This window comes from Lepisosteus oculatus, chromosome 21 (genome assembly GCF_040954835.1).
Source record: "Lepisosteus oculatus isolate fLepOcu1 chromosome 21, fLepOcu1.hap2, whole genome shotgun sequence".
NCBI classification, from domain to species: domain Eukaryota; kingdom Metazoa; phylum Chordata; class Actinopteri; order Semionotiformes; family Lepisosteidae; genus Lepisosteus; species Lepisosteus oculatus.
This window is the reverse complement of record NC_090716.1, coordinates 5,904,705-5,924,204: the sequence shown is the minus strand read 5'-3', so window position 1 is coordinate 5,924,204 and position 19,500 is coordinate 5,904,705. Positions and strand designations below refer to the sequence as shown.

General features: G+C 34.3%; 1 protein-coding gene across 4 annotated transcripts in view; it reads left to right on the top strand.

Moving 5' to 3' along the window:
* Positions 1-19,500, top strand: part of shank2b (SH3 and multiple ankyrin repeat domains 2b) — a 185,629-nt gene that overhangs the window by 47,390 nt on the left and 118,739 nt on the right. For all 4 annotated transcript variants that reach the window (XM_069181535.1, XM_069181534.1, XM_069181536.1 and 1 more), the window contains exons 3-8: positions 1,691-1,894; positions 2,929-3,000; positions 6,221-6,329; positions 9,887-10,038; positions 10,390-10,557; positions 17,485-17,601. In XM_069181535.1, the coding sequence (XP_069037636.1) occupies positions 1,691-1,894; positions 2,929-3,000; positions 6,221-6,329; positions 9,887-10,038; positions 10,390-10,557; positions 17,485-17,601 (822 nt within the window). The remainder of the gene's footprint in view (positions 1-1,690; positions 1,895-2,928; positions 3,001-6,220; positions 6,330-9,886; positions 10,039-10,389; positions 10,558-17,484; positions 17,602-19,500) is intronic.

Genomic DNA, 19,500 nt, shown 5'->3' with positions numbered 1-19,500 from the left:
AGCATATATTCTGTCATTCACAACTGTCTCAGGAGGCTTGTTTAATATAGTGCATTTTCTGCCAAGAAAGATTGAGAGAATAACATTTAATCGAACCATCTTTAGACTTGAATCTACATTTGGTTTAGAAAGTAGAAAATTAGCAATCATTCTTGTTTATTTCTGTAATTTGTTTTTTATTACAGCTATAAACATTCAAAACTTTGATTTTAACATTTTCTCTTGCAGTTCCTTGAACTGTAAGAGTGATTTTTAGAATACAGCAGAAAAATCAATAACTTATTGGGAGATCTGACAGGTGTAGCTGCTTAGTGATTCAAGAGGTGCATAGCCTGGAGTAGCAACAATGACGAATGACAGTTCATGCTTCATTGAAAATGAATTGGGTATACCTGCATTAAGTTAAGATGCAATGAGAAACAATAAGGAATAGTAAAGAAGATCCTATGCCACAGAGAAAATGGTGTGCTTACCATAGTTGTTTTGTTTGTAAAGGTGCAGTAGATTGTGAGCACAAAATCCAAAGAGGATTTGAAATATGGAAATTTTCAAACATAAGTCTCAAATCCTTAAAGTCTTGCCTGTGGCATTAGCTATGTGTTCTTGTAAGGCTTTTCTGTTTAAATACAAATAGGGTTTATTTTTTTCCCTCAGTACACAAGAGGATTTACTCAGTGACATATCTTTAAGAGCCTTTCCACATATTAAAACATTTTTCAAAATACATATTAATAACTTATTATGTGAATATTAATATTATGTGATAAGCAAACATGCATTGTTTGTGTGGAGTTATTGAAATGAGTATCAAATAAATATACCTGAAAATACTGAATTAAGTTGTATACAATTACATTTAATTTTTAAGTATATGTTCCATACAGTATACTGTAGATGTCTCAACCTATCTTACTAATATGAAGAAAAAGTGAAAAAAAATAGTTTTCTTAGAACATTAGAACTTTCATCAGAACATCATCATTTCAATGCTAATTTCACTTCATTATGCAAGAATAAACTCCATCTTAACGTGCATTGAGTGTACTCAATTGTGTATGTAATAATATTTTATTGTATTATATTTTTATTATATAGACTTTTAATCAAATGTAGAGTCGCTAATGTCGGTATTGCTGTTTCTGATACACAAATCAAAACCAAGTGAAAAAAGCAAATGAGTTGGAAAAAATGTATTTCCTTTTGAAGTTATGTAAAACTTAATTGCATTTTCCAAGACTTAGTATAAAACCATTTAGAGAAAGCAGTGATACTTTTGTGATTCACAAAAGATTTTGGAACATGACCAGAAATGTCTATATGTAGACAGTATTACCTGACGTTAAAGCTTCTCGAAAATATTTTCACTGCGTAATTAGCATAATCCAAAGTTAATTAAATTCAGAATGTTTTTTTGTATTTCTCCAAACAATTGTTTTATAGTAAACAATTTAGCTGAAAGGGGATTTCTTCTGTGTTTTTGTCTGGAAAACAATACATGTAATGTATTGAATAAAGATTACCATTCCATACTGACTTCTGATTAAAATGGATTGCCTAAGCAATTTTAATTTAAAAGAAATGTAGGATTCTAAAAAAATATTTATTTGGTTTATAATTGCTTTTCATATTTAAATGTGTGCTTCTTGCCAAAAAATAGTGCAACAGTTAACCTTTCTTTTGTTTTCAACAGAAATGCATGAGGTTTAACCCTGACGCTACAGTATGGGTTGCTAAGCAACGGATCCTGTGCACACTGAATCAGAGTCTGAAGGATGTCCTGAACTATGGCCTCTTTCAACCTGCAAGTAATGGGCGAGACGGTAAATTCCTGGATGAGGAACAACTGCTTAGAGAATATCCTCAACCTATCAGCAAGGGCGTCCCATCATTAGAGGTAATGTACTATTCACCTGTAATGGTGTTAAAATAGCTGCTGTACCTTACCACCCTCCTTTACAGTTTTTATTTACAGTATATTTAGTTTTTGACACCCGTATACAAAATCCTGCACCTGTCTACATGCATTGGCAACAGGTTGCCAAGTCTTGATTTTTGTCTTAATTTTCGACTGAGGTATTGCTTTCGTTTCCTCCTAATTTGGTATAAACAGTTGAATAGTTTACTAACTATGCCAGAATCTAGATCATTTCTATAAATTAGGAAGGGTAGTGGTAGTCCTGGTATACAGTAGATTCCCTGGTATAGGAACATTGTCAAAAGTCTTCTGAAAACCCAAATACCATATTCTTTGCTCTGTGTATACAGTTTACATTACTGTTGTTACCTTTTCAAACAACTCTAACTAAAGTTGGTAAGGCATGACCTACCTTTCTAAATCTATGTTGAATGTTCCCTATTATCTTATTTCCATTAAGACGATCCTCTGATAGAATTCTAATAATTGTTTACCTTACACATACTATAAGTATCAAACATATTTATTTATATTTAATTGTTTCTGTTTTGTCTTATAATTAATTTAGCAGATCAGCAAAGTCTCTTTCATTGTCTAGATGTTTTCCTTTATTGTCATGCTATATTGTTATATATAATAATATGTATACAATATTTTATATTTCACTTCATTCTAAATGGTTCTCTTACAGTTATAATAGTGAAAAACCTTTCCTACTTATTTTAGGAACAACTGATAGGTTTATTTCTTGTTGAAAAAAGAAGAATGTAAACCCAATGTTTTGGCTGTGGAGCCTTCTTCTGGTGTGACTACTTTTTTTAGTCCCCATTGCAATATTCCTTTCAATTTCTCTCTTGGTTTTTTTAATACTAGTATTTAATAAAGCTAGGAAATGCTGGTAATACTAGAAAGCAAAACCTTTATTTTAAAATCATAACGACATTATCTACTCTTTGAGTTCTAAATCTTACAGTTCTGAAAATCGCACCTACTTTTCTTTTTTTTTTAATCAGTTCCGTTACAAGAGGAGAGTTTACAAACAAGCTAACCTTGATGAAAAACAAATTGCCAAACTTCACACAAAGGTGAGTGTGATTTGGGGTTTGTGTATTTATTTTTTTGTACAATAATTTATTTTCCCAAATATTTTAAGCTACCATTCTATTGCTTTGTAGTAGCCTGCTTTCAAATTACATTGCTTAGATAACATAAGGATAAGGTTAAGGTTGAAGTTGATATCTGGGCTCCAACTTCTCAATAGTGTATTGATGGTAAGATCAAGTACAGTATATGACTGATACTGTATCTGATTGCACATTACAATGCAGGGAGGACGTGTTTGAGGATGTAGTAAAGACAAATTTGTACAGGATCACTCGATTCCAGACAGGATTCTGAGACTTCACTGTATACCAGGTTAATAATTACTGTATAAGCTTAAATGCTAAGACGTTGCTTTTTTTTTGTTGAATTTCTGTGCACAGTGCTTACAGATGTCTCTAAACCTCTTCAGAAACCAGATACAGTAGATGTTTTACTTTGTCCTTTCAGAAGACTCTGTATAAATTTGAGATCTTGTTTTCCGTTTTGAAGGCCAATTTGTTTGCTGGAATAGCATGTATTGGCATGTGGCTGTAATTTTCATACTTACTGGATGATTTACAATGGTGAGAAAGGTTGAAAGGAGGACACCTTTTTCGGCTGAAAATTAAAAGGTTTTTCATTATCTTCTACATTGGGAGCCGCAAACCCAAGGTTTAGAATTTCATAAAAATGCACTTGGTTAAATTATGAAACTGCCTTCTTAAATGCCATGTATTCTAGAACTGTAGTTTTTTTTAAGTTGGGAAGGAAATGCTGTCATTAACACACAATGGAAAAATATTTCAAATCTGCTGATTGTATCTGATGTAACAGAACATGGATGTTTCTTACATTCAAAAAGGACTTAGCAGCTGTGGGTATCTTTGGTGCAGATGATTATTTTAAAACATAATTAGTTATTACAGGACGCCTAGCTGAATTTTCATTTAAGCTTACCAGTGTGCTTTTAAATCTCTGTTGTTTATTGTTTATGACTGGGTTGACATATTTGTGTATTATGTGAAGAACCACAGTAACGTTTTTGTGTGAACTGATGTCATGTTGGAGAGTACTGTTGCTCAGTAGAAGAACCTGGGAAGAGAGTGCTCAGATCCTATATATCAATTTTGCAAAAGAGTTATTTAACGCAGTGGAAAAAGCATGATGTGCCATCTGCAACTCTGATAATTAATATACTACTTAACAGATAGCAAATATGTTGAATGATGCACGTTTTTAAGTCAAAGTCAGTGAATTTTCCTAATAAAAATATCCTAGAAAAATCCAAAGGAATTGATTCCTGTCAACAAAAAGCAGCAAGCAAATGACATGCTATGTTGATGTCATAAATATGGAAAGTGATTCTGTGTGTTCATGTGAGACATTTTTAATTTACAGGCAGAATTTAGTGTTATTGGGCATTATTTTCACTTTGTTTTTTCTTCTAAAATGAAATGCTATTTGATTCACACAGCTGTGAGATTGTGCTTTTTGTTAATATTTTTCTTTTACATTTTGAAGCAAACACCAAATAAAGCATATGTGTGTACATCTGTATTTAAAATATAGGGATTAAACACAGATATCTACAGTGTTTGTGTTAACAGCATATACAGTAATATATACTGTTACAGTGTGTGTATATTTATTCTTCAATGTGGAAAAAAAATGTTTAAAATGTGAACAAATAGAATCAACAAATAATGTACAGTATATAAATATATTTTTCCAGTAGGTTTTCTATATTCCAACCGTATTTTGAAAACATCAGTCTGGTTAAAGCAATACTTTATTTCAGCTTCTGAAAGGTTGGGATATATTTCTCCCTTGTTGCCACATCAAGGCATCTGACATTTCTGGGGGTGGAGTTAGAGGGTATCAAGGAATATACTGTACATGGGGGGCAGTTTCCGATACTGTAAGCTATTCTGAAGCCTACAATTTACTCCTGTGGCTTGAAAGAGGAAAAACACTAATTAATGATAATACAACTGTGGAAGTGCCCCTTCAATCAGAAGTTGTTTCACGTATCAAAATATGTGCTTTGTCAAGATTAATACAAAGATTTAAGGGTTTAATTTTAACTAAGGATGAATTGATCATAACTTCACCCTGAAACACAAGACTATACAGTACATTTAGTGGGAATCCAAATGTGTTACAAATATGGAAAATATGTCCAGTTAAATTGCTGAGTTGGGTTGTTTCTTCACTTCAAATGGCAAAAATTGATTTTTGTTTTTATTTTATCATCGATTTGAAAAGCAAATACATGAATTGAAAATGGAGTATTATGAAAGCTTTCACCTATAATGTATTGGATCAAGTTGGTAATTGGTTTAAATGCCAATGTTTCACATTACAGTTTGAATTATTGAAGACCACACTCTACAATATCTGTACGCAATATTCCAGTATGTCACTTACCGTATATTTGGGTATTTTCAAGAACTCTGTCACTGTTTTTCTGTTAATGTTGCATGATTGTAAAGTTAAGTATCTGAAAATACTATTGTGGTTATACAATATGGTGAAAAGGAAATAAAGATAAAGTAGATTTTTTGTGGTATTTGTCAAATGAGGTTAGGTTTATGTGCTATCAGGATGTGACTTAGTGAATGTCAAGTATGTCTAAATATGTTAAACTCGTAAGGGGGTGTACTTTTTTACCACACTGTAACTGGAAGATTTGTGAGATGAGCATTTTTTATTTTACTGGAAAACAAGCAAATACAATAAACTGTAAGAATGTTGAAGGAGTCATATTTAAGTCAGCATGACATGAAAATAGTGTACTTAAAATGTTAATTTGTTTTTTTCCCTTGCATGTTGGTTTAGTTAAACACCTTCAACTGCTTGCCTTTATCAGCTAAAATACCTGTACTTCTTTGAAGGGAAACATGAGCTCATAGCTGTCTGTGGTAGCAGTCCTCTCTGTTTCAAAGGTTTTCAGCTTCAGCACTTTTCTTTGCAATGATAGCAAGGTGAAAATGTATTCTGAGGCTGAGGAGTTCTCCCTGACACTCCTCTTCTAGTATTGTCCTGGGACCTGCTCTCCAATCTATTTTAAAATGCCCTGGAAAATCATAAGGAACATTTGTCCCCAGAATAGACTTAATGTTTTTTAGCATGCTGAAATTCTAATGGAGCCTTGATCACAAAGCGGTTGCAAGCCTTAAACCTCGCCTCACTCACTCATTTTTCATTCTTTCTTCTTTTCAGGCCAACCTGAGAAAATTTATGGACCACATTCAACATCACCAGTTGGATAAAGTTACCAAGATGCTAGAAAGAGGGTTAGACCCTAATTACCATGACCCAGAAACTGGTGGTATGAAAAGTGTGACTTTATTCTGCACATTTAAAGAGACAAACCATAAGATTGCTGTTGCTGTCATTGGTCGTATAATATGCCCTTGGATAAACTATCACTGACTATGTTTATAATAAGAAAAACTGAAGATTTAAAGAAAATGCATATACTTCTTTTGACCCCTCTGCACAGACTATTCTTTGGTTCAGTTGTTGACATATCTTGGCCATAATTGTCTGAAGAAGAAATATTATCAGTGCTTATTTTATGCATAATGTATCTATTTGACACCTCTTCCATTCTCAATTTTTAGCATGTGTCGTCTAGTTACAAAGCTGACCTTAAAGTAATCTATACAATTGATTTTGAAATGAACAAGTAGATTGATTGCCCTTTGTTTGTTGATGCTAGTCGAGTGACTGCTTTAGACAGTGGATCAGCACATCGGGTCCCCCTTTGGTTTCATGCTGAAACTCTGAAGTTCAGTCCAATAGAATTCATTACGCTACACCCGCAGAGCTGTGTTAAGCATGTAAAACAGCAGGGGAAGAACAGAGGGGAAGCAGCAGGTGTAGTTCAGAATAAACACCACAATCACAAATTGAAAACTCCAGTCTTGTGTTCTAGTGCATTAAAACCCTATTATACCTGAGGAGCCTAGTATCTGGAAACTGCAGTGTGCAGTGTGGCAGGTGTTTCTTTAAGTTCTGATCCTTAAAGCCATAGCAACTCAGTGTTCAGTACATAAGGGAACAGACAAGAACAAACTTGTTTTGAACTAATAGCTGGGGTACCAAGAAATAAAATCGCAGCTTAAGCTATTAAAAAAGTCACTCCAGGCAAAGAAGGCAGGCAATGTTTTCCAGAGTCTCTCTGTCAGAGCCGGTATTATAATCCAAAGCTGTTAATATTCTCAGTAGTAGTCAGGACAAGAATACTATCTATAGGATACTTATTATGTATTTTGTATGTCTGCATTTGGTGGTGTGAAATTGGACCTTTGCTTTAAAAACTCATGTTCTGTTTATCCTTAATCATATTTTCAATAGTGATTTGGATCAACCTGCTGCATAGATTTATTTAATGAGACGCATACAGCATAAACAGTAAAGATTAATGAAAGTTTTAATATGGAAAGTGCTTTAATGAATTTGCCTTTGGGTTTATTTGGTCTGTCTTTGTGTGCTGATATGCCATAGTCTGCATTTTCATGGCGGTTGTCTTGCCTGATACCTTTCCTTGTAATTTAAAGATCTGTTTTTTGAATTTGTTCCTTGCTGAAGTACTGAAAAAAATATATCCAATCAAAATAATTTGTCCAACCTTGCAAAAGTATCTTTGAACTGATCACAGCTGAAAGGCTTATCTATAGGAGCTTTTTCTTTCCGTATGTGAAATCCTGAAACATTTAGAGAAAATTTGTATTTCTGTTGTTTTGTAGTAAAGATGCCTTTACTCGGGTATCGATTCTCATTTCCATTAGATGCACAAGCGCTATTCCAAGTGGACAAGTTGTAAAAGCTTAATTTAAAAAGTAATAGAATGGGCCCAGTGCCTGCCATTAGTTATAGCTGTCAGCTCCAGAAGCTCATGCTTCCCAGACTGAACCTGTCCCAATTATGTTACTGGGAACTTGAGACCTTAATCATTTTAGCATTTCTAATTTTGTAATAATGCCAAGTTTTTCATGCTAATTTTGCCACAGCAGCTCAGTCCATGAAAACATGGACTGTATATTAAGATATTCCCGAACCATTATCCACAATGCAGGCCCTCTATGGCCTTTTTGCTTTGTCCCCTAATTGGCATAATTCCAGAAAGACAATTGCTTCTGTTCATTTTCACAATCTTAATATATAATTGTACGACTTTAATTAGTTGATATAAATTTAAAACGCTTCTCACTCTCAAGTGATTACTTACTGAAGCATTTTAGTTGACTAATAAGTTCAGGTCTACAATTACAGTCATGCATATTCAAATGACCAGGCACATTCTTGAAAAACTACTGAACAAGATGGCTTCAGAATCTTCACTTTCAACATGAGAACAATTTATTATATCTAGTTATTTAAGAAATGCTTTTCTAAAAATGAATCCTTGTTGGTAGAAGAACGGAACATCTCTACAGTCACACATACAGTACGGGTTCTCATTGATAACTTCTTTTTATATACTGTATATAAGATTGTTCTGATCTAAAATGTCATTAAATAACACTTCTACCATGAAAAGGTGCAAATAGATGCCCTCCAGATACAGTATATACAAGATATACATATCTTTCCTGTGTTTGCAGTTATCTACAGTTCTTGTCAAACTGCTTCATGTTTGGGCTTTTGTTTATGAGATATAATGGAACTATAGTAGCTTATAAATAGATAAAATACAAATTCATTTACAAATCACTTTTCGGCCTTTTGGCAACATACCTAGAAATGAGCAGTGCTCATTTTTTGCAGAAAGTCACTAAAACTGTTTCAGACTAGCACATTTGATAGAATTTGGGAGAGGGTAAAGGGCAATTTTAATGCCAGCTGTAAAAAATATAAATTGGTCTTGTTATCTCAACCTACTTAAACCTCTAAGTGCGAAGTAAATATTTGATTCAACACCCATTGGGAGAATTTAGGAATCCTCTGGAAATTGAAATAGACTCCCTGAATGTGTTGGCATTGCAGCAGGTTGGTTTGAGTTGGGGCGGAGCGGTGGCTCTGTGGCTAAGGATCTGCGCCTGTGGCTGGAAGGTCTCTGGTTCAAATCCCACGGCCAGTAGAGGAATCCTGCTCTGTTGGGCCCCTGAGCAAGGCCCTTAACCCCAACTACTCCAGGGGTGCTGTACAATGGCTGACCCTGCGCTCTGACCCCCAGCTTCTCTCCCTGTCTGTGTGTCTCGTGGAGAGCAAGCTATGGTCTGCGAAAAGACGAATTCCTAATGCAAGAAATTGTATATGGCTAATAAAGTGATCTGAACTGATCTGAGTGTGACTGACTTCTGTCACCATTTTTGGATTGTCATCCTGTTGAAATTGAGTGGAACCTGTGGAACACACTGTTCAGTCCCTCACAGTGGGGCACTCATTGGAACTCCAACTTAATGTAATCCTGCTAAAATATCGGTGATCTGTGATTGTCCTGCAAATATTTCTCAATCATGCAATGATATCTTCTGTTCAAGCTGTTTTCTGCTAATTGGAGAGGTACAACATGTTAATCACTGGGTGTCATAACATTTTAACCTGCAAGTATATTTTAAGTACTGTATAATACATTGTTATAATGGTAATTATAACAAGTTATAATATTTTAATTTAGTTCTTGTACAATATGATCACTTAAAAAAAATCTGTATTAGATACTGTAACCCTCTCGCTTTAGTTTTTACGTTTTTTGTATTATTTAGTGATTGAAAAAATGCTTCATTGCTTATGCTGATGGAGTTGATTACATCAAATACATTGTGTCCTGAGAATAAACTAATTAAGTTACTGAATCGAAACATTGACAACTGAAGGTTCTCCAGGCATATCTGAAAGTAACCGTTTTTATGCTTTGTTTGCCTTGTTTTGCTACAGAGACTCCACTTACATTTGCAGCCCATCTTGACAATACAGTGGAAATCATCAAGGCTCTGAAAAACGGGGGAGCGCATTTAGATTTCAGAGCCAAAGATGGGATGACAGCGTTGCATAAAGCAGCTAAATCAAAGAATCAAGTTGCTCTTACGGTAGGCTTTTGTTTGTTGTTGTAGTGACTGAGCTTAATGGGATTGCACAAATAACTATGTCTTCTGTAAAATGACAGGCAGCCATACATCTTTACCCTGTTTAGTTTCCCTTCTGGATATCTCAAGATAACCTGCAGTCATCTAAAAGTCTGCAGCTGCAATTATTGCAAAGCAAATGGTAGAAGACTCCCAAGAAAAGGGAGCCCACTGGCCTTTCAATTTTAATTCCCGTGTTTGTATTTTGAAAGCGATTGCCTTTGATCAAAGCTTGGGCTGGGAAGTGGGTGGGCTGGGAGCAGGAGGAGGTCGTCATCCCAGTCTCTGGGCTTCTCTCGGTTATTTCATTGACAGACTCTCTTGGAACTGGGAGCCTCGCCTGATTACAAGGACAGCAGAGGTCTCACGGCGTTGTACCACACAGCCATGGTTGGGGGTGACCCATACTGCTGTGAGCTGCTGCTGCACGAACACACCACAATCAGCTGCCAGGATGAGAATGGCTGGCAAGAAATTCACCAGGTAGACACCTTTAGTTTGCACTGACCCTCTCACTTAGACTGTGCCATGTCTCCTACTTGACTCTTTCTTAATGGCAACTAAAAGGGGAACTGCAAAGCTCTTTTCATATTTAGGGGTTAGAATCAGCATTGATGGGTGCATTTCAAACCACAATAAAAGTAAAATGTACACAGTAATTTGTAAAACCTCCAATTTACATAGCAAAATTCAGCTTCAGCAATATTTCCTGGCATGTGCTGTACCAGTATTGTGCGATTCAGAACGAGGCAACAAAACCGCTGGTGACATTTTGCGGCTGTATTATATTGTAAAGGAAGGCTTGTGAATGCATTGCTTTTATTCCAATAGAAACATTGCTTTCGATTTTAAAACGGTTTTGCTGACTTAACTGCATGCAGATCACATTGCAACGTTTCTGTAGTGTAATGTCTGCTGCACAACCTGTACTTATATACTCGTACATCACATTACATTAGTCATTTTGGTGACTAGTGAGCAGGGAGGGCTACATCGTGTCGCAATTCATAGGAACTCAAATGTGAGTTTGCGATCAAAATGGTAACTTACAGTACTTTCACAAAGTTCACGATTTTGTGCTTAATTTGAAATTTGACATTTTTTTTATAACATCAATGTATTTATTTTGATACTGAGATTAAATAACCAGTGTGAGAAATCAGGAGTGCAGTTCCCCTCTAATGTGTGATCTACAATCCCAAACCCAGGCTCTTTAAATTGTGTCATTTCTCTTTTTCTTTTCAAATTAATGTACATTCATTTTTGTATTGGTTTTTATGTTGTGTCGGACTTAAAAGTAATTTCTCTTTGGTGAAAAGAGTAAAAGTTTGAACTGAATTTAATTTGAATTAGAATGTTATTTTAGGTACAGATATTTCATAACATAAGATAAAGATTAACAAATGTGTTTGACATGATGATTTATGCCATGTTACACAAATAATCTGCACATTTTGCAAACGTAATCAAGATATGGCTACTGTAGCACTTTCTTTTTTAAAAGTATTTAAATAAAAATAAATAAAAGTATTTGGTGTGCTATCCTAAAGAAAGCAAGTTAGAGCAAATGTCTTGGAAAAAAGCATGCTGAGAGTGCTGAGAGAGTTTTCCTGGAAAAAACAAGCTGTGAGTGAATTATATAATTAGCTTTACTACTGCTGTTTTCATGGAACGGTAGATTCAGAAACAGAAAATCAGTCTTATTGATGAGCCTGATACAAAAGCCAGATCTACAACTTACTTTTTAAGGTTACATTTACGGTGGATGTTTTTGAATATATGCTTAAATAATAAGAAAAGCCAAACAATAGCAATGGAAGCAAGTAATGCAATTGTACAGTTGGTACTTTATACTGTATGTTGTTTTCTTTTCATTTAATTAAGAGAGCACCTATATATAGATGAGAGCTGCATTGTTTTTCTTTTTTTCTAATCAATACGGCACTGAAAGCAAAATGAATTTTTTGTCATGTCTTATAACAAATGACAAAGTTGACTCCCTCAGGATACTTTTAATAAGATGTAGGGAATAAGGAATAGTACACAGTACATGTTTTATGTTGAGTTTAATACAGATGGCCAACAATCTACTGGGAGAATGTTAAATTAGGGGATGAATGTGCTTGTGGACCCGCAGGTAAAAAAGATGAAAATATATCTCGCATTAGTGGTTCAAAACTTTGGTTTATTGTTTCTGTGTCTGTAGGGGAGAACTGTGTTAATTAAGAAAACAAAACAACTCATGAATAGACAGGATTAGGTGGATAATATACTGTAAGTTTAGTAAAGCGAGATAAGAGGAGATTGTCTTAAAACACAGAACATAGAGAGTATATCAGTAGCATGCTCTGACCCTTTTGCAAAATGTACCTTTGAATGATGGCTGTTTTAGTGCATTATTACTTTATAGATGGTTTTAGAATGAAGCTAAGTACAAGATTTATTATTCTGTTTGAGGGATTTCCATGTTGCAGTTTAATCACTACAGGTATTTTATAGATGTTTAAGGAATTAAGGAAAAAATATTATGGGAATACTGTAGCACTTTAGATCCAGGTAGAGAGCTGGCCTGATAGATATCTGGGTAGATATTCATAACAAACAGCTGTAGGAATTAATATTTGCCAAGTGGAATTACTGTATATCTTCTGTGTAGGTGTCAATCTGTTACTCAACTTGGTTGTCCAACAGGAGAGGGTATTGTCCTCTAGATGTATTCCCTCTGGTTATTTTTCATTACATTGTTTCATTCTTTCAAAACAGATAAGAATATTTTAAAGACAGGGCACTTTTTGGAAGTCCTTTGACTCATAAAGCGCGTGTATTACTACTATTAAATGAATGGATGCATCTTGCTGAACTAACCTTGCTTCAGTCTTCTTCTATGCGCTTTTAAAATACATTCTCCCAGTGGTCTCCGTACAAATGTTTATGCACTAGATACGGTAATAAACCATTAAAACACACTGCCCATTTAACAGTATATAGCTCCAATTGAATGACAAAATCATGTCTGATTTTAATGATGTGATAAGCTATTAACGACTTTAATGGCCCAAGTGTACCAAGCATAGCAGGATTCAACGTGCAATAATAAAAAGATAATAGTTCTTCAGGTTCAGTCAGCAATATGTGCAACATGAGTCATAGACTGAATGGAGTCGTTTAACTGTAATGCTGCCTTCCTTTTACTTCTTATATTTGTGCACCATTTTTATCAGTTAAAACTCTTTTAATTAGTTAATTGGATTTTTAATGTGCTGCTCAATGTAAAGAAAGATCCTAATTTTCTTTTTGTATTTGATTTGGTATGAAATAATAAGTGGGATGTAATAGTAAGAATCTATCACTGACAGTGGCCGCAGGCTCTGTTTTCTCAATGGAATTGTGTAATGTTCTACTCTAAGCTCTCCATAACCCCACTGCAATCTATAAAACACCTTTTAAAGCACTATTCACAATCAAATGTTTTTCATTTGACAATCCAAGTCTTTCAAGATTCTGTATTTTATTCTAGCAAATATGAAGTCAAGTTTTTCTATGCAGCCAGAGGTAGTGTATACAAGTACTGTACAGTGTTTTGCATATGTCCCCATGAACATTGCCCTATAACAAAACTGGGACAGCAAAGTAAAAACGGTTTGCTTTGCTGTCATGCATTTTAAATGTGTGATGGAAATGAATGATGGGTACAATGTAATATCTTTTTGGATAATATTCCATCTAATATGATCTTTTTGGACAATTCCATGCATCATATTTGAACATAAATGCTGTGCTTAGGCCAGTGAATATACACAGCCATGATTCACAGATGAGGATGTGTTTTTTTTCACCTACAATTTTGCAGAGGGCCTTGTATATCATTTTTGCTTGTATGTATGAACCAGACTTTAATTTTTCACTTTTTGCTTTTATTCCAGTATTAAAACACAGAATATACACAATACCTAAGCTGTAAATAGAATTCAAGCAGAATAAACAGATTATGTTATCCCCTCACTTTGAGCTGCTTTAGTTTTACATTTTTAATACTGGTATTTTAGGATGATGTTTAGTATATTTAGTTTTGGTTATGCAGAAGACAGTATTTACACATACTGTGTTTTGTAATTTTCCATCTAAAATTTGAAAGATTCCTGTCTGAGTGCACAACGTACTTAAACTTGAAAAATCTCTGCTGTGCATTATCATCTCCTTAACTAAATGAAGCTTGGTCAAATTCTTCATCCAGAACACTTTTATGCCAATTAGACTAAACCAGTGACTTAGTTATTAGAGTTGTAGGGCATGACTTTAGAACTTGGATGATGACACCATGCTTATGTTGAAAGAAGGGAAGACAGGCCAAAAATCCTGTTAGACTCAGACAAGGGGAACAGTGGGTTGTGAAGTTAAAAACACTGTTATCAAACAAGAACTGGTGTCAACCAGTCCTGTGGTCTGCAGGATGTCATGGAAGAGCTGCCATGTATGAACCATAGATTTCTAAAGGGATAGGAAGCACAAAAAATGACGTTTCTCTGTACATACAGTACTGTGTACTGTTTGCATCAGTAGGACAGATCGGGGTGTGGCACCAGTCAAGTAATGTTTTAAAAATGACTGCATTGTCCAACTAGGGAAGTGTGAAAGAGGAAGGATCAGGCTTTGGAGCCAGTGGCTGTGTCATGGGCTAGGTGCTTTGATTGTAATTAAGTGAACAATGTGAACCTTGTTTTCCTGTGCTGCACAGATAGTGCCGCACTTCCTTTTGTGATCCAATTCTCCAGCGAAGGCACTGATGTCTGCCGGCATGACAATGCACCTTGTCATACAGTGGCACCTGTTAGGCAGTGGCTCATTGACGAGAGTTTCAAGAAAAAAAAATGGAAGAGCCATCCCAGAGCTCCATAAAAAGGAACTCTGGGGAGTCTGAAATGTTGCCTGAGGGCCAGAGCCATCACACTACAGTCCCTAGCTGAACTTGCAAATGCTCTGACAGAGGGTTGTGCCATATTCCATCAGATACATATCAAATTTAATGGCCAGTGTTAGTAGCAGGGCCTGAGTTGTGATGCTGCAAGAATCTATTAGAATGCAGAGCAACTGGAAACTCTGCCTCCATAAATATTAAAGCTATCTCTTCAATAGCCTGACTGGACTTGCTCCCCTTGTTAGTGCATTTATTAAAAAACAACCTGTTGTCGTTTTATTTCTAGGTCTGCACTAAATTTTACTTAATAATTAATTGAAAAGCTACAAGCTATTGGTTATTCTATGTTGATAAACTCTTGCATGGATATTAAGCAATTGCTTATCTTTTTTATTGATTTAATTTTTAAGTTTGATGGATATATTTTAGCCATAGTCCATTATGGTCGGCATATTGTCAGTGCAATTACTGGATACTTTTGTCCTTTTGCTGTAAATGTCTTACCTGCCTTGCATGTGTTAGTTCAGTTATTTGGATTGATTTACCCACACAAGAAAGCAAAAATTGCAGAAGTATTATAGACAAATACTGTACCTCTTTGTGAACAAAGAGCTTTATTAATGTAAAAAAATGTGCTGAATGTAAAAAACTTTTTTTTATTTTCCCTTATGCTTAGCAATGTTATTTCTGCTTCACAGAGAACTTCTAAATGGTAAATTTATTTTTTTTGTCAAATGAAATTGGAACATCTCTTAAAGGTTATTAAAGTTAACCTTAACATTTTGTTTTTTAAATAAACACACAAGGAGTATTTCTCCTCAGACAAAAACAGACCTACTGTAAAGGGTTATATTGGTTATGTTGGGCATAGTGGTTCCTGCCCGCTCCCATCTTGTTGTGTAGGAACTGTGCCACCTAGTGGAACTTTGTTTTATGTAAAGCACTAAAGTCTGTTTTTTTATAATTCAGTTCATTTCAAGCTGGTGTGGTAATGGTTTATTATCAAGCTTTATTATACCTTGGGTGAAATTGGTTTTGCAGCAGAGACCAACACAACAGTACAACAAAAACAAAGATCACAAACAATTTACTTTCCTCTTTTAATTTCTTTTCTTTCTTGAAATGTACAGTTTTTACTGATCTGATTTCTTACTGCTGTTATTATTTGGACTGACACAATAAAGATTATATATAATTTAGGTCATCAATGACATTAGCACAACAGTTGTGTAATCGTTTTTTTTTATAATATAGCAACACAGGAAAAATCAATCCAGACTGGCTTTTAATTTTCCATTTAAAATATATTTCTTCATTCTACAAACATAACAGTGGTATTTTAAAGTATTTTCAAACCATAGGTAATATTCTTTCTTCTTATAATTCAAGTTTGTTTGTGTCTTTAATTGAATAACCTGTGTATGCAGTAAGTACTTAATTCCCTTTATCGTATGAGGCAAAATCGCTCATGGGTTAAATGTGAAAACAATGCCTGGTTTTTATTTAACAAAAAGACTTACTCACCTTTTTAAGCAACATTTAATTTGTATCCATGTTTATGCTATAATTATGGTATAAATATAGTTTTAGCAAAGTAATCTCTGTATTATCTATTCTAAATTCAAACAATATTGCTGTTGAGTCCAGGGTGGAAGCAGCGGAGCTCACTTTAGTGGGTGAAGTTGTAGGATTAGACTTCTGTGGGCACCTTGTGTTTTGCAGTGAGGCCTCTTTTTATTAAAAGGGAAAAATAAAACTATAATGTGTTCCCACGTTTATCCGTTTTTATGTTTTGTTTCATATTCAGTTGTACTTTTGACATTCCTATCAACATAATAGATGTAATGGCTTTATAAGGTGTTCCATTCCACTGGCTAGGGCCCAGCTGTATAAATATTACAAGCTGTTTGTACAGTTTCATATAATGCAGTGATTTATGCTTGTGTTTAAGATTTTAATGATGAATGCTCTTACTACATATTTGTGTGATGCAGCTTTAGAAAAAACAGCTGTTCTTTAATGAAAGATTAGTTCTAGGAATTACTGGTGCTGTTGCCTAGCAACCACGAGGCTTCCATTAATTGGCAACTGGAAACTTATTAAGCTGCCCAAATTCTTTAGGGAGATGTAGCAGGAAGTCTTACTTTTAGAAGAATTTGGGTTACCTGTCAAAATGGGATAGAAAATATTAATTATATTGAACAGAAGTGAAGCTGTTATTAATTTGACACATACTGTAAGTGTTCAGGTTAAGTATTAGAAATAAATTATTGTTTTGTTTCTCATTTTCTTTGTGTGGTTGAAAACATCATTTGCTTTCATGTCTATTGTCTCCTTCATACAGGTTATATTATATATTTGGTTGGCCACGACTTTTATTTTTTCTGAATTGTTACACTTCTTTAGTAAAGAATACCGTTTTATTGTTTCTGTTTGATCAATTTCTTGTTTTCAAATCAGATTCTTTAACTTTTAACCTACCTGATTTTTAATAGGCTTGCCGATATGGACATGTTCAGCATCTGGAACATCTGCTCTTCTATGGGGCCGATATGAGTGCCCAGAATGCTTCAGGGAACACTGCGCTGCACATCTGTGCTCTGTATAACCAGGTGAGTGCTGGAGTTTGTCACCTGAGTCACAGGTTTATCTGCTTAGCTCTTTTTGTTAAGCAGTACTGGGATCCACTTCGGTGGCAAATTTTAATTTCCCTTTTGCACTTAATCAAAACAAATTTCCTCTGGAGTGTAATCTGTTAAGAAATAAAGGTGGTGTTTGAAAATGGACATTCTTGTGTCATTTCTCAACATTTTTTGTGTGTTTTCTGGAGGATTTTAGGAATTTTTTTTGGCATTGTTATGGATCCTTAGAATGATTTTTTCTGTAATGCTGGCATTGTAAAGGCTGTTTGCTTTTTCTTTGCACGTTCTTGGTTTCATGTGTGGGCTGTAGATTCCACTGCACCTGTGGGTGGTTGCATTTAATTAGGTAGTGTCAGATTATCTATGCATATATAGAGAAATATATTCTTTCAGTACATCCCCATTTACTGTACATAAAAGTCTGGTTTATTAATGAATTAACACACTGTTAAAGTGCACAATTTATGTGTAATTCTTATTAAACCTTTTTTTACATTTAGTCATTTATTATGTTCTTAGATGTACAGTATCAGTAGTAGAGGGCTACTAAAAAGTGGAAAACCCTTAAGAGTCCTGTAATCTTAATTTCTCTGTAAGGATGCCATCGATTGCTCTGGGATAAGTGATGGAATCTGTAATCACTTTCTGCTGAACTCCATGGTATCATACTGCACGTCTGAATAACGGAAAATTATTCACTTTACTGAGACTTACTTTAGAGTTAACACAGTTTCACCTACTTAAGCAAACAATGGTACACTAAGAAATATATATAAGAAATATATATTCATAAGAAATATATGAATATCTGAAGGACCTTTACACTGTTTTTTATAACATTCTTTTGATAAACATTATTAGTCTACATATGTATGCATATTATTATTATTATTATTATTATTATTATTATTATTATTATTATTATTATTATTATTATGATACTGGTGGCTGTCATCTGCAAAATAGGCACATACAGTATCTCATTAGCTTAAAAGCACAACCAGTCATCCTACAGGGATCCTATTTGAGAAGATTCTGGAAAATGAAGGATTAAAACATTTAATATATTTTCTGCTGAAACCTGTTACCTTTTGTTTTGCAAAGCTTAGTGTTATCCATACTCTGCGTCCTAATTGTTAATATTGTATTTTGGATGTACTGTCAAACCATTGAGTGTTACGTTTCTTGGCTCCATTATATAGCATAGGAAATCACGTGATATATTTCAGAGATTTCTTTTAGCTCTCTTAATAAAGCTCCTGACAAGTGCTCTTTTTTCACCATTGTTAATATATCTATACTCAGAATAAATTAATGACAAAACCTTTTATTGATCGGTTTTCCATTAAATCCTTTTAAACATTCAATTTTTTAGCTATTATTCTTAACTTAGTTAATGAGTGTTAGGAAATACAGTAGATGCTACAATTAAAGTTGAAGACTGTGTTGATTTCATAATTAACAGAGGCAGTTACAGTTATTTTGAATAACGATTATGGCTTTTATTTAATCTTACTGTACTTTGAACTCTTGTTAGCTCCAAAACTGACATGTTCTAACTGCCATATTACAGTAATTTCAAACTATTGTTAATGTTCTGGAAAAGTTTCACGTTTTATTTTTCAATGAACTTCTGTGAAATTATTGTAACATTTGTGAACAGTGAAACTGGAAACAAAAAGGGGAAAAAAAGATGGATTCCTACAACATAACATATGTTGTCTCAGACAGCAAAATATTACACTTTTGACTTTTTATCTCATTTTAAGTAAATAAAAGTACTATGGTCCCCCTCTTAGAATCTTGTGTGACTTACAGCTATTTTATCTTTAACCTATAAGAAAGTAAAAAAGGCAAAATAAATGTCAC